The 23,210-nt window shown below is 42.4% G+C and overlaps 1 protein-coding gene across 1 annotated transcript in view; it reads right to left on the bottom strand.

Annotated features, from left to right (window-relative positions):
• Window positions 1-23,210, bottom strand: part of ADAMTS12 (ADAM metallopeptidase with thrombospondin type 1 motif 12) — a 390,694-nt gene that overhangs the window by 358,798 nt on the left and 8,686 nt on the right. Inside the window, exon 2 of the mRNA NM_001192609.3 lies at window positions 18,577-18,938. Coding sequence (NP_001179538.1) covers window positions 18,577-18,938 — 362 coding nt within the window. The remainder of the gene's footprint in view (window positions 1-18,576; window positions 18,939-23,210) is intronic.

Genomic DNA, 23,210 nt, shown 5'->3' with positions numbered 1-23,210 from the left:
ACACCGACATCCTTCTTATGCTACAGACATTTATTAGTGGTAGCAGTAAATGCTGATATTTGCACTTTTCCATGTAAGCATTCGCTGTGGAATATTCCCAAGGTAGACTTTGACAAAATGCAGAGAGAACTTAGAGAAAACAGTCAACAGATGCTTTATTGCACACTCCCTGAAGTAAGCTATAGTCACAGGCTTAAAATCCAGATCTTCCAGCTCCAAGTTCAGAGCTATGCCACAAGCCTCCTGCTCTCTTCTGGAAATTCCACAGTGCCCAATTTACATACAACTTCTCCACAGAGACACTAAGCCTTTAAAAATCTACAGTAAGAATTCCCTTCCTTCTTAAGACTGACTGATAGCTTATACTATTTAACATTTAAAGGAAGACTACGAATAGCCAAAGGGTATATAAGAAGATGTTCAACATCATTAATCATCAGGGAAATGCAAATCAAAACCTCAGTGAGGTATCAACTCAAACCTGTCAGAATGGCTATTAGCAAAAAAAAAAAAAAAGTTAGGACTTCCCTGGTGGCCCAGTGGTTGAGAATCCACCTTGCAATGCAGGGCATGTGAGTGCAATCCCTAGCCCAGGAACTAAGATCCTGTGTGCCTCAAGACCCAGCACAGCCAAATAAATATTAAAAAAAAGAATGTGTTGTACAACATGGGGAGTAAAAAAGAAAAGCTGACAAGGTTGAGGAGGATGTGGAGAAACTGAACCCTTATCCACTGTGGGTGGGAATGTGAAACAGTGCCCCTGCTTTGGAAAAGAGTATGGATATTTCATAAAAACTTAAAAGGAGAACTACCATACAATCCACCAGTGCCACTTCTGGGTAGATATTCAGAAGAATTGAAATCAGGATCACAATGAGCTATCTGCACTCCCACATTCATCACAGCATTATTCACAAAAGCAGAAACATGAAAATAACCAAATGTTCATCAACAGATAACAGACAAAGAAAATATGAAATACACACACACACACACACCACCATGGAATAGTATTCAGCCTTTAAAAAGAAGGAAATCTTACCATTTGAGACACCACGGATGAACCCTGCATTGGTAAACAATGGTACATTAACGATGGGAAGTACCTTGGCCACAGACTGCTCACAGTGTCAGCAGTGCTGAATTCCATGAGACCCTGGAAATTGTTCAGCCTTCATTTCACAGACAAGGAAGCTTGGACTGTGGTGTATTAAGGGACTTGCCTCAGAACTCCTGAGAACTAGGAGCAGTGAGGCATAAAGTACAGGTTTCTCAACTCCAAGTCCAAAGCTTTTGATTAATAAAAAAATAATATTCTCTATAAACCTAAATCACAATGGGCTGGGCTAGAGGTTGAATTAAAAGGGAAGAACAATCCATTTATCAGACTTGCATCTCTTTATTAAAACAGTTGAATGGAAACAGAATTAACTAGTTTAAAAAAACTGAATCTTTTCCAGAAAAGGGATGTAAAGCATTTATCAGTAGGTCTCAAATCCTTTCCCGTTCATTGGACAAGGCAAATGGCATCACAATCTTCCAGAGAGAAAGGGAAGGGAAACTAGTCAGAAGAGAAACTGGATGAGTGCCTTCCATCCATCCTCCAGGTTCAGACATGCTCCCTGCTCTAGTGCCATTTCAAACAAATGACGATCGAGGATCTTTTACATCTTCACCTATAGTTGTCACTGTGATTTCATCCATATTCTGAACCAGAGCTTTAGATACAAATCCATTTCTGTGGACATCTTATCAACAAACTGTGGGAAATTCTCAAAGAGATGGGAATACCAGACCACCTGACCTGCCTCCTGAGAAATCTGTAGGCAGGTCAAGGAACAACAGTTTGAACCGGACATGGAACAACTGACTGGTTCAAGATTGGGAAGGGAGTACGACAAGGCTGTATATTGTCACTCCGCTTACTTAACTTAAATGCAGAGTACATCATGCGAAATGCCAGGCTGGATGAAGCACATGATGGAATCCAGGCTTCCAGGAGAAATATCAACAACCTCAGATATGCAGATGATATCACTCTAATGGCAGAAAGTGAAGGGGAAGTAAAGAGCCTTTTGATGTAGGTGAAAGAGGAGAGTGAAAAAGCTGGCTTGAAACTCAGCATTAAAGAAAATTAAGATCATGGCATCTGGTCCCATCACTTCATGTCAAATAGAAGGGGGAATCATGGAAGCAGTGACAGTTTTTATTCTCTTGGGCTCCAAAATCACTGCAGACAGTGACTGCAACTGTGAAATTAAAAGATGTTTGCTCCTTGGAAGGAAAGCTATGACAAACCTACATCAGTTCAGTTCAGTAGCTCAGTCGTGTCCGACTCTTTTCGACCTCATGGACTGTAGCATGCCAGACTTCCCTGTCCATCACCAACTCCCAGAGCTTGCTCAAACTCATGTCCATCGAGTCAGTGATACCATCCAACCATCTTAGCCTCTGTTGTCCCCTTCTCCTCCTGCCTTTAATCTTTCCCAGCATCAGAGTCTTTTTCACTGAGTCAGTTATTTTCATCAGGTAGTCAAAGTATTGGAGCTTCAGCTTCAGCATCAGTCCTTCCAATGAATATTTAGGACTGATTTCCTGTAGGACTGGCTGATTTGATCTCCTTGCAGTCGAAGGAACTCTCAAGAGTCTTCTCCAACACCACACTTCAAAAGCATAAAGTCTTCAGTGCTCAGCTTTCTTTATAGTCCAACTCCCACATCCATACATGACTATCAGAAAAACCATAGCTTTGACTAGACAGATCTTTGTTGGCAAAGTAATGTCTCTACTTTTTTTTTTAATTTTATTTTATTTTTAAACTTTACATAATTGTATTAGTTTTGCCAAATATCAAAATGAATCCGCCACAGGTATACATTAATATGCTGTTTAAGTTGGTCATAGCTTTTCTTCCAAGGAGGAAGCGTCTTTTAATTTCATGGCTGCAGTCACCATCTGCAGTAATTTTGGAGCCCAAAAAAACAAAGTCTGTCACTGTTTCCATCATTTCTCCATCTATTTACCATGAAGTGATGGGACCAGATACCATGATCTTAGTTTTTTGAATGTTGAGTTTTAAGCCATCTTTTTCACTCTCCTCTTTCACTTTCATTAAGAGGTTCTTTAGTTCCTCTTCAGTTTCTGCCATAAGGGTGGTGTCATCTGCATATCTGAGGTTATTGATATTTCTCCCGGCAATCTTGATTCCAGCTCGTGCTTCTTCCAGCCCAGCATTTCTCATGATGTACTCTGCATATAAGTTAAATAATCAGGGTGACAATATATAGCCTTGAGGTACTCCTTTTCCTATTTGGAACCAGACTGTTGTTCCATGTTCAGTTCTAACTGTTGCTTCTTGACCTGCATACAGATTTCTCAGGGGGCAGGTAAGCTGGTCTAGTATTCCCATCTCTTTCAGAATTTTCCAGTTTTCTGTGATTGACACAGTAAAAGGCTTTGGTATAATCAATAAAGCAGAAGTAGATATTTTTCTGGAACTCTTGTGCTTTTTCAACGATCCAAGGGATGTTGGCAATTTGATCTCTGGTTCCTCTGTCTTTTCTAAAACCAGCTTGAACATCTGGAAATTCACGGTTCACGTACTGTTGAAGCCTGGCTTGGAGAATTTTGGGCATTAGTTTACCAGCATGTGAGATGAGTGCAATCATGTGGTAGTTTCAACATTGTTTGGCATTGCCTTTCTTTGGGATTGAAATGAAAACTGATCTTTTCCAGTCCTGTGGCCACTGTTGCATTTTCCAGATTTGCTGGCATATTGAGTACAGCACTTTCACAGCATCATCTTTTAAAATTTGAAATAACTCAACTGGAATTTCATAACCTCCTCTAGCTTTGTTCGTAGTGATGTTTCCTAAGGCCCACTTGACTTTGCATTCTAGGATGTCTGGCTCTAGGTTAGTGATCACACCATTGTGGTTATCTAGATCATGAAGATCTTTTCTGTATAGTTCTTCTATATTCTTGCCACCTCTTCTTAATATCTTCTGCTTCTGTTAGGTCCATACCATTTCTGTCCTTTATTGTGCTCATCTTTGCATGAAATGTTCCCTTGGTATCTCTAATTTTCTTGAAGAGATCTCTAGTCTTTCCCATTCTGATGTTTTCCTCTACTTCTTTGCACTGATCACTGAGGAAGGCTTTCTTATCTCTCCTTGCTATTCTTTGGAACTCTGCATTCAAATGGGTGTATCTTTCCTTTTCTCCTTTGCCTTTCACTTCTTTTCTCAGCTCTTTGTAAGGCTTCTTCAGACAACCATTTTGCCTTTTTTGCATTTCTTTTTCTTGGGGATGGTCCTCATCACTGTCTCCTGTACACTTCTCCCACTGGAGAAGGGAATGGCAAACCATTCAGTATTCTTGCCTTGAGAACCCCATGAACAGTATGAAAAAGATATAACACTGAAAGATGAACTCCCCAAGTTGGTAGATGCCTAATATGCCTGTGGCATATTAGGCATCATGCCACTGGAGAAGACAAATCTAGATAGTGTATTGAAAGATAGAGACATCATTTTGCTGACAAAGGTCCAGATAGTCAAGGCTATGGTTTTACCAGTAGTCATGTATGGATGTGAGAGTTGGACTATGAAAGAAGGCTGAGTGCCAAACAATTGATACTTTCAAATTGTGGTGCAGGAGAAGGCTCTTAAGAGTCCCTTGGACTGCAAGGAAGTCAAACCAGTCAATCTTAAAGGATATCAGTCCTGAGTGTTCATTGGAAGGACTGATGCTGAAGTTGAAACTCCAATACTTTGGCCACCTGATGTGAAGAGCTGACCCATTGGAAAAGACCCTGATACTGGGAAAAATTGGAGGCAAAAGGAGAAAGGAGCAGCAGAGGATGAGATGGTTAGACAGCATCACTGACTCAATGGACATGAATTTGAGCAAACTCCAGGAAACAATGGAAGATAGAAGAGACGGGTATGCTGCAATCCATGGGGTCTCAAAGAGTCAGACACATCTTTGAGACTGAACAACAACTCTCTGCCCCACTCGTAAGACACACACACACAGTCTGCTCCTGTATTTGCAATGAACACCAAGTTGTCTGGAAACTCTATGAGCAGATCATTTGCAGTGTTCTTTCCATATCAAGCTACATAGAGGTTAGAAAAGAGGAAAGAAATTTATATAAATAAGTTAAATAACTTGTTATATAAATTATATGAGTTATGTATATTTAAAATTAGATAAAGTATCAATGGATATTTGAAATATATAAATTATTTTCAAAGTTCTATATACACATGTCTCATAAGTTAAATAAGCCTTATTGAACAAACAGCTCAAACTTGTGTGTTTGTTCTGCAGACGTGCTTTTAAAAATTATAAAAATAAAAATTATAAGAAAAAGAAAAGCCAAAGAGAGAGCCCAGAAAACCCACAACTGGGGGAGAAAATTGGTCCTTAGAGATAAGCCAAGAATGTTGGAGGATCGCAAAGAGAGAAGTTCAGTTGTAAACTTTAAAAAAAAAAAAAAAAAACTTGTTAGAAGAAAGGAAGCCTGCGTGGAAGGAAAGTAGTGCTATCTGATGACTTAGTCAGAGGCTGGAAGCTGTGCCTTTTTGAATTGTGTGACTCATTCCTTGGGACCAAAGCAGAAAGCAAGTGAGGAAAAAATTTCCAGAGAAAAATCTGTCTGTAAACAGGGTGGCGGGTAGTCAGGGCCTGGTGAAGGGGTGAGTCAATGACACGAAATGGGACTGCTTAGTATGAACTTTTGTAACTGATAAATCAGTTTCTCAGAATAGCTCAGTGTCCTCCCGGCCAGTTTCACTGCAAAGCCTTGAAGGGATCGCAGTGAGGATGTGTGGTCTGGAAGGAGACACTGGCGTAGGAAAGTCACTCTAAGTGAACTCCTGGCTTATCTCAAGCAGGGAAATCAGCAAATCCAACAACACACACTATTGGGAAATCTCAGGTCTTTTTTTTTTTTTTTTTTTTTAATGTGTTTGTTTAGCGGAAGATTTTCAGTGCTAAACTATTTGAAAAGCCTTAAAAGCAGATAACCAGGTATAATCCATGAAGAAGGCAAACAGGACATCCTGGTACTAACAAATGGTTATGGAAAAGTGGAAAAAGAAACATATGTGCACTTTCTCTCAGGCCCCAATGTATTCAGTCAAAGATTAGAATTTAATGATAGTAAGGTGGCCCAGCCCAGGAGCAGAGGTCATGTCTCCCATCCCTGTGGTCTGAGCGGGCAGGGGCACTATTATAAGCAGTCCTGTCTGCATGGGCAGTGTCCTCCCAGAGCTGAGAAGGGAGCCCCATTCTTGCTTTGCCTTTTATACCTAGACTTTCATGAATATTCTGGAAAATGCCACACTTACAATCTCATAAGGGAACATTTATAAACATCAAGATCTTCTCATTCTGAACCCATTCTGAAATGTAGCATCAGCAAGTCTCCATCTCTTTGGGAAGGGGATGAAAGTCAGAACTGTGTTGGTTATTATTATTTCCCTCAGGTTTCCGAGGCCCAGAAAGCTTTTCTCTTCTCAACAGCCTAGATGAAATATGGAAGCAAGAGACTGCTACTTAGCACACACACCAGAGAGATGAGAACGAAAGAGCCTGAGAATCACCGGAAGCTGTCCATGGACTCTAACATAACAAAAGACTGCAGAGAACAGAAGAGCAGCAAATGATGACAATGGGTACACCTGACCACAATAACCCATCCTACCTGGCATCCAAGGGCCATGTATCTTTTCCATCTTTTTCTGTTATATCACAGCATCTAAGATTCCTCTTATACCCTTTGAGTCATCAACACTGATTAGAATAGCAGCGTCCTCCAGCCCCGACTACATCTATGCATCGTTAGGCATCTGAGCAAACAATTTGACAAAAGGATGTAATTTGTAAAAGAATGAACTCAAGAAGAATTAAGGTCTCTGGGTTTGACAGGCCAGTGCTTGTCAGATTTTAATGCACATGCAAATTCCATGAGACGCCTGTTAAAGTTTATGTTCTGTTTCAGCAGATGAGGGGTAGGAGCTAAGAATCTGCCTTTCTAACAAGCTCCCAGGTGGTGCTCACTCTGCTGTCCATAGGCCACAGTCGACTCAAACAAGAGACCCAAAGAGGCAAAGGATCACATCTAAGGTCACATGGTTAGTAAGCATTGATCTCAGTTCCTCTGACTCCCAAATCAGTGAGATTGCTCCATGTGAAAAATATGCCATCACCCCCAACCTGGCTGTGTCTCTCTGACATGAGTTATCTGGTGGTTAAAAATAAATCGGTCCTCTCATACTGAATGACCATCTCCAAAAGTCAAGTAAAACATTTTTTCAATTACAAAGCCTAAAACCCAGGCCTCCTGTTTTCTCATTTCTCAAAATTCTTATTAATATCTGTCAATCAATGGAGATATTTTTGAAGGAAACCAGATCTTTCTGAAAGCTAATATTTAAGTTCCATGAACCTAAGAGTCATGCTAGATCAAAAAAAAAGAAGATAAATATTAATATGTAAACATCTCATGAGAAACGCTGGACACCCAGTCTTCAGTTTCTGTAATGAAAACAGAAATGAGATTCAAAGTCAAGTCTCCAAAGAAGAGGCGGGTAACGTCTCTACACGGTATTTGTGTGGACCATGAGCCAAGTAATTGACCTGATAATAAACAGAACATCCAGGCACTCATCTCCCATCACAGCTGATGGTCATTTCTCTCCTGCACAATGCCTGGACCATAGGGAAGAAGTGATTCATGATCACTGTTTCTTGAACTACTGATTCTTCAGGTCTCTCTCCCACTTTCAGTCTATCAAGCTGGGGAGTCACAAAATGAACCTGATGAACTGAAAAGTAAGCAGAAAGACAAAAAGGGAGAGAAGGGAGGGAAAGAAATGCTCATGTTTATAAGCCTGTAACATAAAGCATTAATAGTGATGAAAGGACTCTCCCACCAGCCAGGGGCCCCACTCCAAAGTCTCATATCTGAGTAAGCATGGGTCTTATCAGGCAACCCCCAAAGGTCAGGGGTCATGGAGAATTCCTCAGCCTGGGAGCAGAGTCAGGAGATACACAGAACATTTCTGTCCCTCCCCCTGGCAAGGAATAACAGACTCTGACACACAGGCATCCTGCAACTCAAATGCGTGCTTTCTGCATATGAGCCACCAAGTTCCGCATGGTGAAGCAGGCAAGAAGCCACGCTGAGGAAGTTTTCCCACACAGCTCTGCCAACGGGTTTCATTCCTCAGCTCCAGCACCCCAGGCTTCAGCCGCGGTCCAAGAACACGAAGGCAGAAACAGTTACATTTTTTGGTTGTAGAGCAAAGAATCACTAGGACTTTTCATCTGGGCCAAGAACTCAACGGCACTTGAGGGAGTAAGTGATGTAGTATAAAGCACTTCTCAGTAGACACACCATCATAAAGCAGAGATTCTTAAACACCACTAACCTCATTTGTAGCATTCACATAGCAAAATGCAAGGAACACTTAATTTTCACATTTTTGAACATTCAGTCAGTTCAGTCACTCAGTCGTGTCCAACTCTGCAACCCAATGGACTGCAGCAGGCCAGTCCTCCCTGTCCATCACCAATTCCTGGAGCTTACTCAAACTCATGTCCATTGAGTCGGTGATGCCATCCAATCATCTCATCCTCTGTCATCCCCTTCTCTTCTTGCTTTCAATCTTTCCCAGCATCAGGGTCTTTTCAAATGAGTCAGCTCTTCGCATCATGTGGCCAAAGTATTGGAGTTTCAGCTTCAGCTGAAACTGAACCTTCAGTTTTTCCAATGAACAGCCTGGACTGATCTCCTTTAGGATGGGCTGGTTGGATCTCCTTGCAGTCCAAGGGACTCTCAAGAGTCTTCTCCAATAACACAATTCAAAAGCATCAATTCTTTGGCGATCAGCTTTCTTTATAGTCAAACTCTCACATCCATACATGACTACTAGAAAAACCATAGCTTTGACTAGACAGAACTTTGTTGGCAAAGTAATGTCTTTGAACATTAGAACCTAACAAAATTTAAATTGTTAAAATTACTGTAACAGCACTTTCTAGCAAAAAAGCTGATACCTGGCTGGTTAGAAGCTGGAAAACAATTCCAAAGTTTCACACTGTCCTGCATCCAAAGATTGAATTTCTTTTCAGAGTATCTTTTCCATTTGTTCTAGGGACAAAGATTAAAATCCTTTCACTTCGATGTGAAGATGGCTAAACAAAGAATGAAAAGGATGCCTTCAAACGCAGCTCGTGGGTTACTTATCTCAGCAGAAATATTTCACTGTTTTGGGTGTCTTTACAGAGCCATGTTTTTTCTCTGCATATATTGACAGGAACTGACCCTTCATGGAATTGTTTCTTCATGAGAAGACCCCTCCCTTGTGTTCCAGCTTAAGCTGTTGTTCACTGGAGGTTAGAAGCAAAGACTCCAGAGTTTCAGGCAATAAGACAGGCTTGTTCTTCACCTTGAATCAAAGGGGAGACTGGGAAAGGCACTCAGTCAGGACTTACTGTAGCTCAGTTGAAAAAGATCTGTTTCTAATGCACACAGCCCCCAACTCTCCACACTGTTATTTGAAACTGAACACCTCAGGCTTTGGGAAACATGCTGAAGATGAATGGGTGTGTTCTCCTGTGACTGTCACCTGAAGTCTGCAGAGTTAAGTCCTATGGGAGAAGGGCTCTGGAACTACTGCAGAGAACATGTTTGTGCACATTGCAAGAGAGGTCGATTGCAAGAGAGGCAGATGAAATGTTAACAGATGCCCCCTTGAGACAAATGAATTTAAAAGTCACCTCATCTAAAGCTAAGTACAAAAAGATGCTCCTCTTTGGCTAAAGGGATTATAAAAAGACCCCTCTTCCTCCTAGAGCCAGGACATGGTTTAGCTGGAAGAGCCTGAGCTAGGTTCCAGCCCTGAGTCCCCTAGATGGGGTATCTTTTAGGGTTTGTAACACAAACTGCCTGATGGGACCCTATAGCACTTTTATGTTGGGAATTTCCCTGAAGACACTAGATATTCTTTGAAAAAGAATATCTATTCTCTTCTTTTCTATTCTTTGAAAGAAACTTCTAGAAAGAAGAACTAGAAACAAAGATGGGGAAAAGTCCCCCTTTCTCAGAGGCCTCATGACTGGGGCCTAGGCCTCAGAAGAAAACTATGTTTCAGTGCATCCCTTACCCTGGAGACTGGTGTTGGGTGGTTCGTGTGTGTGTGTGTGTGTGTGTGTGTGTGTGTATTCATCACTCAGTCATGTTCAACTCTTTGCAACCCCATGGGCCATAGCCTGCCTGGCTCCTTTGTCTATGGAATTCTCCAGGCAAGAATACTGGAGTGGGTAGTCATTCCCTTCTCCAGGACATCTTCCCAATCCATGGATCAAACCCAATTCTCCCACACTGCAGGCAGATTCTTTACTGTCCGGGCCACCAGGGAAGTCCAGGGCAATTCTTGCTACACAGCAAAAGGCCAAGGGCTTGATTAGAGATTCTCTTGAAGCTCAGCCTAGGCTCAAAGCACAACCAAGGTGAGCAGAGGTTTTAGGTTATTATTTGTTTTGTACTTTCCTTCCTTTTGCATGCAAACCTTTAAAGAAATCTTGCTGAAAAGTCTGGAAAGATTCCACATGCCGAGGAGCAACTAAGCCCATGTGCCAAAACTACTGAGCCCACACTCTAGAGTTCAAGAACTGCAACTACTGAGCCCAGGCTTCCCAAGAAGAGAAGCCACTGCAGTGACAAGTCCACCCACCACAATGAAGAGTAGCCCCTGCTCAATGCAGCTAGAAAAAATCTGCACAACGAAGCAGTGATAATCCAGCACAGCCAATAAATATATAAATAAAAATTATAGTATGGACTCTGATATGTTTTGCAGAACTAAGGAAAAGCCTGAATGAGAATAGCAAAGTTGACCGCAGTATCCACTTGCCAAAGTCAACATGATGGTGGCAGTCACCACACCACCATCACTTATAGAGTGATGGACCCAGGAGGGCCTTGTAGCAGAGGCAACATCACCTTGCCATGATGGGGAGCCAGAGCCCTGGGAACCCACCAGAAGGGGCACAGGGACCATTTAAGCAGATTGAATTCTGGAATTCAACAAGTGGCATTAAACCATTGCCTAGGTAGGTAAGGATCTATAATCTCATTGTGAAGCCACAGGCTGGAAAGGTCTGCAGAAACCTGGAGCAGTATAAAGATGAAATAATGAAATGAACACTTTCACTCATTCAACTACTATTTACTGAGTGCTTATTATGAAACATAGCTTAACATGTGTGAACAAGACAGGGTGAGGGAAAGAAAAGTTAAGCAGAAAAGAGAAGAAAATATCAGGTACTGTAGGTTACCTACATTATCTGGGTTACCTAGGCAATGTGATAGAATATTGGAGGAGTGTAGACTTTAGACTGCGCAGTCAGGAAAGACCACACGCTGGGATCTGAAAGATAAGAAGGAGCAGCTATGTAGAAAACTGAGAGAAGAGTGTTCTATGGAGACAGGAAACTGTCCATGCAAAGACAATAAGGCCAGAGTGGGCATGATACTTTGAAAAACAGAGAGAAAGTAAGGAAAGTGGGGTAGGGGGAGAAGAAGAGGAAAAAGGAAGGAAGGAGGAAGGGAGGGAGTGGGGGAAGGAAGGAGGGAAGGAAGAAAAGAAAGAAAATGAACCTTTAACTAAGTCTCACACTTTATACAAAAATTAACTCAAAATGGATCATGAATTTAAATATAAAATGTAAACATAGGGGGGCTTCCCTAGTGGCTCAGACAGTAAAGAATCTACCTGCAGTATAGGAGACTCAGGTTCAATCCTTGGGTCAGGAAGATGCCCTGGAAAAGTGAATGGCAACCCACTCCAGTATCCTTGCCTGGAGAATTCCATAGGGTGGCAAAGAGTCAGACACGGCTGAGCAATGAACAGTTTTACTTTCACTTTTCAAAACCTAAGGAAAGGATGGAGGCAGGAATGAAATAAGTGTGTCTGAAACAGCAACGTGAGTGATAGTTGTGATGATAATCTCGGGCATCTTGACTTGCCAATCCTGTCTGTGATACTGGATAGTAATTTTGCACGATGTTACCGTTGGTGGTGGGCAGCGGCAGGGGAGTGGGGAAAGGGTACATGGGACTTCTCTGTCAGTTCAGTTCAGTTCAGTTAGTCGTGTCCAACTCTGCAACCCCTGGACCACGGCGTGCCAGGCCTCCCTGTCCATCACCAACTCCCGGAGTCTACTCAAACTCACGTCCATTGAGTCAGTGATGCTATCCAACCATCTCATTTTCTGTCATCCCCTTATCCTCCTGCCCTCAATCTTTCCCAGCATCAGGGTCTTTTCAAATTAGTCAGCTCTGTGCATCAGGTGGCCCAAGTATTGGAGTTTCAGCTTCAACATCAGTCCTTCCAATGAACACTTAGGACTGATCTTCTTCAAGGGACTCTCAAGAGTATTCTCCAACACCACAGGTCAAAACCATCAGTTTTTCAGCACTCAGCTTTGTTTATAGTCCAATTGTCACATCCATACATGACTACTGGAAAAAGCACAGCCTTGACTAGATGGACCTTTGTTGGCAAAGTAATGTCTCTGCTTTTTAATATTCTCTGTAGTGGTTCTTATAACACCAAATTAATCTACAACTATCTCAAGATAAAAAGTTTAACTTTAAAAAAACTAAAAATAATACCTTCTCATAATTTTAATTCATAGTTGAGGTCAAAACAAGACAGGAAATCTCAATATGTCCAAATGGAAAGGGAAAGAGAGTTAACTGGGAGTTGAAGCTGAATAACCCTATTATTCAGATTAGGAATCAGCATTTAACTCTCTAGCAGGGGCTGGAGTTGAGGCTAGGGTTTAAGATGGAGCCAAGAACTGTTTTCACCTTAATAAGAACTGAGAAATACTGTACCTGACTGTGAATAAAAATCAAAAGTATTTGTTTACTGACTCCAGTATGCAGTCCAGATCATGGTGCCTAGCTCAAGCCCTTGATGGAAGTGGGGTACCCCATGAAGAGACAGAATCCCAATCCTGCATCATGCATAAGTGTGGAGCCTAACACTCTGCACTGTCCTCCCAGTCCAGAAAACTAAACTGAAAGATGAACAACAAAGTAGCCTGCAACAAATCCTGTAGGGCCCTTGCAAAGTTGCAAAGTGAAGTCGCTCAGTGGTAGCCGACTCTTTGTGACCTCATAGACTATAGCCTGGAAGGCTCCTCCATCCATGGCATTCTCCAGGCAAGAATACTGGAGTGAGTTGCCATTTCCTTCTCCAGGGGATCTTCCCGACCCAAGGATCAAACCCAGGTCACCGGAATTGAAGGCAGACTCTTTACCGTCTGAACCACCCTTGGCAACTGCAAATCCAAAACCACCCCAAGGTTCTCACAGGTAACACCTCCCATTGAGGATGAATTCCTAATCTAATTGATTAAAGAATACAGTTTCTCCACCAAAGAACACAGAATTAAACAAATCAACTAAACTGTTCAAATGAAACAAGTTCCATAACTTCAAAGTTAGACAAGCATTGAGGGCAAATAGAGGGTGAAAATGGGGAAGACGACAGAGGGAGAGTCGCTGAGTCAGGACGTGGGCTGACCTGATCTGCAAGCAGCCTCCAAGAGGATGGGCACCAGGGTCGTGTGAGAAGATTCTAACTGCAGGAAGGAGGTCATCTCCATCTTGTCATGGGTGACCTTTCTTGGGGCTTCAGTTTGCAACCAGCTGAGTCTTCTCTAAGGCAGACTAAAGGAACCTCAAATTATAGACAACTCCAAGGGAACACAGCCCCTAACATTAGGATTACCACATCTGAAGCAAAGAATAAGCCAGCCCTGAGCCATAAGAATGAGAAGCAGATGTCCTGCTCCACAAAAGAGGGTTTCCTGCATCAGAAAGCCTTCCCAAATGCCACCTCTGTCCTCAGGAGTGCGGGGAGGCTTAGAGCTGGCAGATCCTAAGCCGGTCATCCTGCGAATCTGAGTGTGGGGTCATCCCTAGGTGAAAGGGAAGAGAAACACCCTGGAGATCAGCCCCCAGACAACTGGTCAAAAAAATCAGACACAAGTCCAACCACTAACTTGACTAGATCCACCGTAGGTGAGTGTTGTTGAACAATGGTGCATAAGCAACTGAACCCGAAGCCAGCTAGCTTGTGTGCTCACCAAAGAAACTCATTTGGCTTTTGGTGCCTTTTTTTTTTTTTATAACCATCCACTAATTGTCCGATTATGTGTCAAAAGCTCTTAAACAATCCCAGTGGATTGGTTCTCCTGGAAAACTCATTCAATGATTTGAATCTCAAATTTCCCATCACCTTAGCCGCCACGTAAGTCTATGAGTTCACATTGCTTCTTTGTGCTCCTGTGTTTAACATGAATCTGAATCTGAAAAGACCCACATGGTGGTTCTCATAGCTCCCTGGGGCCATTAAAAATTGCAAAGCTCCTCTTCTATTCCCAAGTTTAATTCTAAACTATATACAATTTCCTCTAGAGAAAACAAGGCGAAATTAGGGAGCAATTGAAGGCAATGGTCCTCAATCCTGGCTGCACACTAGAATCCTGGGGAGAGCAGCTACTTTACAGCAATATTGGCTAGTACTGCTAATTAACACCCACTCACACTAATTCAGTGGTTGGCAACACCTAAGGTACATCAGACTCTCCTAAAGAGCTTTTAAAAACACTGATCTGGGCCCCACTCTCCTCTGACTAGTCAAATCAGAGAATCTGGGAGATGGGGTTGGGCATAGGTAATTTTTTAAAGCTTCTTAATTATTTACTATATAGCACAGGGAACTATATTTAATACCTTGTAAGAATCTAAACAAAAAATAATCTGAAAAATATACATATATAAAACAGAATCATTCTTCCGGACATCTGAAACTAACACAGTATTGTAAATCAATTATACTTCAATCCAAAAAAAAAAGCTCCTTAATTGATCCTAATGATCCGCCTGGGTTAAGAATGACTGCCGTAGCCCAGCAGTGACTGCCTAGCTCACTCATACTTTAGTGAGCATCAGAGTCTCCTGAAGAGTTCATTAAATCAAAATTTCAGGTATTTCACTGGTGGTCCAGTGATTAAGAATCCACCTTCCAATGCAGGAGATGTGGGATCCCTGGTCAGAAAACTGAGGTCCCACAAGCTGCAGGGCAAGTAAGCCTACGCGCGGCAACTGAAGAAGCCCATGAGCTGCAATGAAGACCCAGCACAGCCAAATAAATCAATTATTCAATAAAGCAGATAACAGAGATCAAAAGTAGATCCATGGTTTCCGAGGAGGAGTGGAGATGGGAGGATTGGAGAATGACTGCTAACAGTTTCTTTGGGGGCTAATGAGAATGTTCTAAGATTGATTGTAGTGATGACTGCACAACCCTGTGAATATATTTAAAGTCATTGGATTATACACATTAAGTGGTAAATTCTAAGTATGTGAATTATATCTCAATAAAGCTTCAAGGGCTTCCCCAGTGGCTTAAGTGGTAAAGAATCCACCTGCCAATGCAGGATTCCCGGGTCGGGAAGCTCCCCTGGAGGAGAAAAAGGCAACTCACTCCAGTGTTCATGCCTGAAAACTCCCATGGACAGAGGAGACTGGTGGGCTACAGTCCATGGGGTCACAAAAGAGTGGGACAAACTGAGCAACTGAGCACAAAAACACACACCCACACACACACACACACCCACACATATACACACAAAGTTGTTAAAACACACTCATATAGGTTTCTGCCCTCCCACAGAGATTCTGATGCAGTGGGTGTGAAGCGGAGAAATCTCAGGTGATACTGATTCTGTGAGGTCATAGACCAAACGGCTCTAGGGCACAGAAAGGCAATGGTATTTAAACTTTCTAAAATTTCATGAGCACAATAATGGTTTAGGAATGGTTAATTGCTATGTGTGGGTTCCACACGAGTATTTCCTGGAGCAGTGTGGCCTTTGCATGCTTGTCTTGTGGATCACTTCACTCTTATGCGCCTGTCTTCCTAGAACAAAGGCTCTTTCTTCTGTTACTCTGGGAAGATCAGGTGACACTGAGGCTTCCAGGGTTGTGTCATAGAAATGAGAGCAGGGAGCACAGGGAAAACATCATATGAACCTAGAGGAAACTGAGAAGATGAGGACCACGAAGCCAGGAGATATCCTGCAGTTCACCCGAGCAATGAATGAGGCCTAGGGAGACGAAGAGGGCATAATTTATTGTGCTGTTTATGATCCAATTAAGGGGAAATGATACACGGCTATATATGAAAATCTAGATATACTAAAAAACGGCAAAGCAAGACTTTCTACTTTCTGTACAAAACAATTCATCCCCAGAGGTCCTTCAGAAAGTTGAACTTTCTCAAGACATTTACACTGATGCAGTGTTTTATGGGGTTTCCCAGATGGCTCAGTGCTAAAGAATCCACCTGCCAACGCAGGAGATGCAGTTTCAATCCCTGGGTCAGGAAGATCCCCTGGTGACGGAAATGGAAACTCTCTCCAGTATTTTCACCTGGGAAATCCCACGCACAGAGGAACCTGGTCAACTACAGTCCATGGGGTCCCAAAAGAATTGGGCATGACTTAATGACTAAACAACAACAATGTTTTATGTTAATCTTCCCACAGTTTTCTAGCAAAGCCAACTCAAACAGGTACAGGATAAACAAACTTAAATTATGAAGAACAAGATTCCCAAGAAACAGGCAGTAAGGATGGAAAACCTGAAATGAGCGCCTCCTATAGGAATGCGAATGCCACTCAGGAGTTTTTGCAAAAACCAGTTCTGGCACAGTGCCAAGGCAGATGCCCTAGGCTCTGCCAACAACTGGCTCCAGGACTCCAGCACCTCTCCTCCTGCATTCGGGCCCTAAGCACACTTGATTGGTACTGACCCCTGACTCCTACTCCAGTGTGACAAAAACCTCAACATCATTCTTAGGCACTGTTTGCCAGGCCTCTGCCAGAGGGGCAGTCACTGCTGTCACTGCTAGAAGTACAGGGGAACAAAGGGGCCACTTTTTTTTTAAAGTTTAAATTTTGAAAAACAAACTTGGTCACATTTTGAGATGTAGCACAGAACACCTGAAAGACGTAGGCTGAAATTAAAAACAGCACAATAAAGATATTCAACATCTCCAAACTTCATCATCTGTTAAAACATAACCAAAATGGTGGTGAGGTGGGTAATGCTGTAAAGAGGACAATAAGCTTATAAACCACACATTCAGGTGCTTGGTATATTAGAAACATAAATAATAATAGCAGCCAATATTCATTATGTCCATTATTTACCAGATACTCTTCTAAGATTTATATATATATATATTTATATATACAAATGCATTTAATACTCACAGTCCTGTATTACAGAGATTAACATACTTTTCTTGCAAAGCACAGATAGCAAATATTTGGGGCCTCATAGTCCCACACAGTCCCTATCCTGACCACTCAGCTCTGCTGTTGTAAGTCAAAAGCATGGGCATACTGTGTTTCAATAAAACTTTATTTATAAAAACAAAAGGTGGCCTAGGTTTGGCCCATGGGCCGTAGTTTACCAACCCCTGCTTTGTGAGTTGGGGGCTATTATTATCTCCGTTCCACAGAGGAGAAAGCAGAGGCACAGCCCAAGGGTCCGTGTGCAGTCTGACTATAAACTAGCCAGAATTGATGCTTGATGCTTTTGAACTGTGGTGTTGGCAAAGATTCTTGAGAGTCCCTTGGACAGCAAGGAGATCCAACCAATCCATCCTAAAGGAAATCAGTCCTGAATATTCATTAGAAGGAGCAATGCTGAAGCTGAAACTCCAATAATTTGGCCACCTGATGCTGGGAAAGATTGAAGGCGGGAGAAGGGGATGACAGAAGATGAGATGGTTGGATGGCATCACCGACTCAATGCACATAAGTTTGAGTAAACTCCGGGAGTTGGTGATGGACAGGGAGGCCTGGCATGCTGCAGTCCATGGGGTGGCAAAGAGTTAGACATGACTGAGCAACTGAACTGAACTGAACTGAACTGAGAATCAACAATGAGCTCATAGCAGCTCACCATCTTTTTTTTTTTCTGGCTGTGCCAAAAGATATACAAGATCTTAGTTCCCTGAGCAGTGATCAAACCTGGGCCCCCTGCACTGGGAGCTCGAATTCTTAACCACTGGACCACCAGGGAAGTCCCTCACCATCCTTACTATATGCCTCACACCCAGTGCAGGTCCAGGTTTTCCTAACTCCAAAGGGGCTAGCCAGCCAACCAGTCACCAACACCCTCAGAGCTGCCCCAGAGGTTGAAGACTCAACTCTGATCCACCACCACTTCTTGCTCTGATATTCTTGGTTGAACTTCTCCCTGGACCCTCAGTTCCGTTATTCTCTCCATTCCATCCAGATGGATTGACTTTTAATTGTATGCACTTTCTCTCCAGCCTGTTTGGGAACCTGGATCATGCATATCACAAGTGCTCAACTCATATGTGTTGAATGTGTGTGTGAATCTGTCTACAGTGGGTTCTCCAGGCCATGACAGCCAGGGACTGAGGGCAGAGAAGAAAGAGGACTCACCAGTCCATGGCAGGTGCTGAGGGCTGCAGTCCCGACCCTGGTACCCTGCTGCAGAACTGTGCCCCTGAGATGGCAGGGGGGCCCCGAGGAAGCCTCCATCTTCACACGGGAGAGATTCCCGTATCTCCTCTCCACGATGTAGTTTTTGGAAAGTAATCCCTGATTGACCGTCAGGTTAAAGAACAAGTCCTTCTCATGGTGTGAAATTCTATAGTACACTCGGCCCTCTGGATCATCCAAATCTCTCTTTCTCCTGCCATTGGAGACAGAATGGTGCAAGCCGTAAGACAGAAAACGCCCGCTCGCGTCGACTCGGACAGGAGCCACCACGTGGTATTCTGGCAGGGCCTTGATAAAATGCTCTGGGGGCAAAAAGGAAACACAGAATAAGACGAAGAGATCCTTTCAACATGTACACACTGCTATGTTTAAAACGTATAACCAACAAAGTCCTACTGTAAATCACTGGAACTCACCTCAGTGTTATATGCAGCCTGGAAGGGAGGGGTGTTTGGGGAGAATGGATACACGTATATGTATGGCTGGGTCCCTTTGCTGTCCACCTAAACTATCACAACATTGTTAATCGGCTCTCCCCCAATATAAAATAACCAGTTAAAAAAAAGAGAGAGAGACTAAGAGATCCCTGCTGAATCGATGGTTAAGACAAATACACTCCTGTTTGAACTTGGATTTTAGCTTGCTGATTTCAAAATTCTACTGTTGACCTGAAGTTTAGAGATCGTTTCCATGGCATGAACTCCATCCACATCAAGTTCCCTAAACAACTCAGATGGACCCAGGGCTCTCTCACAGATGACAGGCAACTGTCTGAGCTGACATCAAGACATAGCTCTGGATGTCAGATGTTTCACCTGAGACAGACTAAGATGAGAATTAATGCATGAGGAATATGGTTAGGAAAGTGGCAAGATCAGTATGGCAAACAGGAACATTTCAGGTCTAGAGTTCATTCAGACAAATCACAGAGCTTCACCGTTGATCATAAGGAATGTAAATGCCTCTAAAATATTCAGTTAAGTCGGGTTGAAGGAAAAACGCAAAAGCACAGTAAACCCATCAAGTAGACCCTGAAAAACCTTGCATAGTTACAGCATAAGTGTTCTGTAATGTGACAATGAGTACGTAAAAGAACTTCGATGTTTCTTTTTTATTTTTATAAAATATACAAAATAAAATGGTAGGTGAACATATTAGATTCAGAAGCATGGGATCAAAATATAAAAATTTCCACTTTTTTATTGGGGCATAGTTGCATTCCAATGTTGCATTAGTTTCTGCTGTAAAGTGAAGTGAATCAGCTGTATGTATGTATATACATGATGTGGTACATACATATACAATGGAAAGTTACTCAGCCATAAGATGGAACAAAACTGTGCCATTTGCAGAGATGTGCATGGATCGAGAGAAGTAAATCAAAAATAGAAAAATAAATATTGTTTATTAACACATATATGTGGAATCTAGAAAACCGCCACTTCAAAAATGCAAGACATGAACACGTCTTCCTTTCTTCCACACATCAGAATGAACACATCTTTTGATTTCCTTAAATTGAAATCCCTACCACTGCCTCTTCACTTTCCTATTTGATAAAAACAAGAAATCTATTATATGTAGTAGAGAGTAAGCAGCAGGTTCCACATTACAGACTACCTAAGCAAGCCATTAACCACTTGAGCTGATAAACTAATCTTTTGCTTCAGGCCAAAAAAAAAAGTGGCGGTGAGGGGTGGTGTGGGCGGGGTGGGGGTGGGGGCGGGGGAGGAAGAAGAAAACAAAGGAGGGAGGGAGAGGGACTAGGAGAGAGACAAAGGGGAAAAAATTTTACTTTTCTGTTTCCACCCTCCAGCTGTACCCCTGCACTTTGTAACTTGCATTACTTTTTCGACTTATTTTCCCCAGCTAAAATGTCTTTTGCTCTATCAAAATCTTATATTTAACATAATCTTATGCCTTTTTAGCTTTCCTGGTGGCTCAGTGGTAAAGAACTCACTTGCAATGCACAAGATGCAGATTCAATCCCTGGGTGGGGAATATCCCCTGGAGAAGGAAATGGCAACCCACTCCACTATTCTTGCCTGGGAAATTCCATGGACAGAGGAACCTGGCGGACTATAGTCAATGGGGTCACAAAAGAATTGGACACAACTGAGCAACAACAACAATAACAACATGGTTTGTTTTTTTTTTAATTTGGCCTCACCCCGTGGCATGTGGGAACTTAGTTCCCTGACTAGGGATTGAACCCATGCCCCCCGATTGGAAAGCAGAGTCTTAACCTCTGGACCACCAAGGAAGTCCCAGCTTATGCTTATTTTTTGAAGTTTCAACTCAAATCCTCCCTCTTCTTTCTCCTAAAGTCCTTAAAGTTCTCCCTCTGTTCTGAACTGCCATGTCCTCATTTTCTGTAGCTCCCAGAACAGCCTGATTCTACAGAGCCGTTTGTTTATTATATTGCTGCTGCTAAGTCCCTTCAGTCATGTCCGACTCTGTGCGACCCCATAGACGGAAGCCCACCAGGCTCCCCCGTCCCTGGGATTCTCTAGGCAAGAACACTGGAGTGGGCCGCCATTTCCTTCTCCAATGCGTGAAAGGGAAAAGTGAAAGTGAAGTCACTCAGTCGTGTCCGACTCTTAGCGACCCCATGGACTGCAGCCTACCAGGCTCCACCATCCATGGGATTTTCCAGGCAAGAGTACTGGAGTGGGGTGCCATTGCCTTCTCCATTGTTTATTATATTACTGATTCCCAAACCCTTTAGAGGTCAGAATCTTGCATATCACAAGTGCCCAACTCATCTGTGTGCATGTAACACTGAACATATTTGTAGCTGACTATTCAAAAAAACCTGATTTAATGGGATACAACTATAAAAGAGCTTTTTTTTTTTTTTTTTTTTTGCAGAAAACTCTCTTCAAACATACTTGTAGTTCATCTGTGCCTTGGATAAGTAAAATAAGAGAAAGATAAATACCATATGATCTTACTTATATATGGAACCTAAAAAACAGAGCAAATGAACAAACATAACAAAACGGAACAGACACACAGATACAGAGACAGAACAGGTGGTTGCCAGTGGGGAAGAGGGAAGGGGATGAGTGAAATAGATGAGGGAGAGTAAAAGGTACAAACTTCCAGTTACCAAACGAGTCATGGGGAAGAAATACACAGTGGGGGGAATATAGGCAATAATACTGTCATATCTTTGTACAGTAACAGATGGTAACTAAACCCACCAGTGATCATTTTGAAATGTATAGAAATATCACTGAATCACTACGTTATGTACCTGAAACTAACAGAGGTCAATTATACTTCAAAAAAAGAAGGAAAGAAAGAAAGAAGGAAACATGAGACAGAGAACAGCTTTCACTCCTAGGTCCTAACAAAGTCTCAGTTTTTAAGAGTAAAAACTCTAGACTCCTTGCTTCTGACTGCAGTGACTAAGAGCACCAGAGCACAGAGCAACACAAACAAACCTTAACAACAATCCTCAGTGCAAAGTAAGAATAAAAACAACTTAATACAGAGCCATTTACATTCAGGGAAAATACATGCAAAAACAGTAGTACAAAGTTTCCCAGGCCAGGACATACACAACAACAAAAAAAACACATATGGAACCCATTAAAACAGTTTTCTATGCAGAGGACTGAGAGTGGAGAATGGGGACCAAAAGGCATAAATAAACAAAACAAGAAAGGCATTTTGCACAAATTAATAATGTGAATGTACCATGAACTAGGAGTCAGATTGACTCGGGCCTCTGTACTTCCCATCTCCAAGGAATATGTGGGCCTCGTAAGAATCAGAACTTCACTGCCCTTTCACATTCAGATCTCAGGAAAGGAATGGCCAGGTTGGCTGAGGATGGATGTAGCTCTAGTATTTCCCTCCTGTTGCTCTCTTCTTCTATGATTCCGTAATATCTCTGGTTCCCCCAGGGTTGGTGCAGTGGAGAGCAGAATGGGGTAGAAAAAGTCTTATTCAACTGAGTACAACCATCACCTTGCAACGGTACCCCTGTATGCTGATTCCTCTCAAGAGAAGCTTATGTACCTTCGAGGACCTGTCTCTAAAGATACATCCAAAGAATTAAACACGGCAGGTATAAAATAAAAGACTAACTTGCCTGAACCCCAGCGCCTATTGCCCAAAGAATAGAAAAGCAAATACATTTGCAGTTTTTGACCTAGTTGTTTTTGATCTACTGGGTTTTCTTAAGAGAGTCAGCATAAGCTGGCTGTGTAATAATATAATGATTACAATTATAGTAACCATTTAATGAACACTTGCTATAACTGTGCATGTGAGTGTGTTCAGTTGTATCCGATTCTTTGAGACCCCATGCATTGTAGCCCACCAGGCTCCTCTGTCCATGGGATTTTCCAGGCAAGAATGCTGGAGTGGGTTGCCATTTCCTCCTCCAGGGGATCTTCCTGACCCAAGGATCAAACCCACATCTCCTGCACTGCAAGCAGATGCTTTACACTGAGCCACCAGGGAAGCATTTGCTACAATAGTGCTCATTTTATCCGCACAAGACTCTGTGTCACAGATTCAGTTACTATCATTTCATAAAAAAAGAAACAGAATCTAAGAGA

Source organism: Bos taurus, chromosome 20 (genome assembly GCF_002263795.3).
Source record: "Bos taurus isolate L1 Dominette 01449 registration number 42190680 breed Hereford chromosome 20, ARS-UCD2.0, whole genome shotgun sequence".
Lineage (NCBI taxonomy): Eukaryota > Metazoa > Chordata > Mammalia > Artiodactyla > Bovidae > Bos > Bos taurus.
The sequence above is the reverse complement of the archived record's forward strand: the minus strand, read 5'-3'. Positions and strand labels throughout refer to the sequence as shown.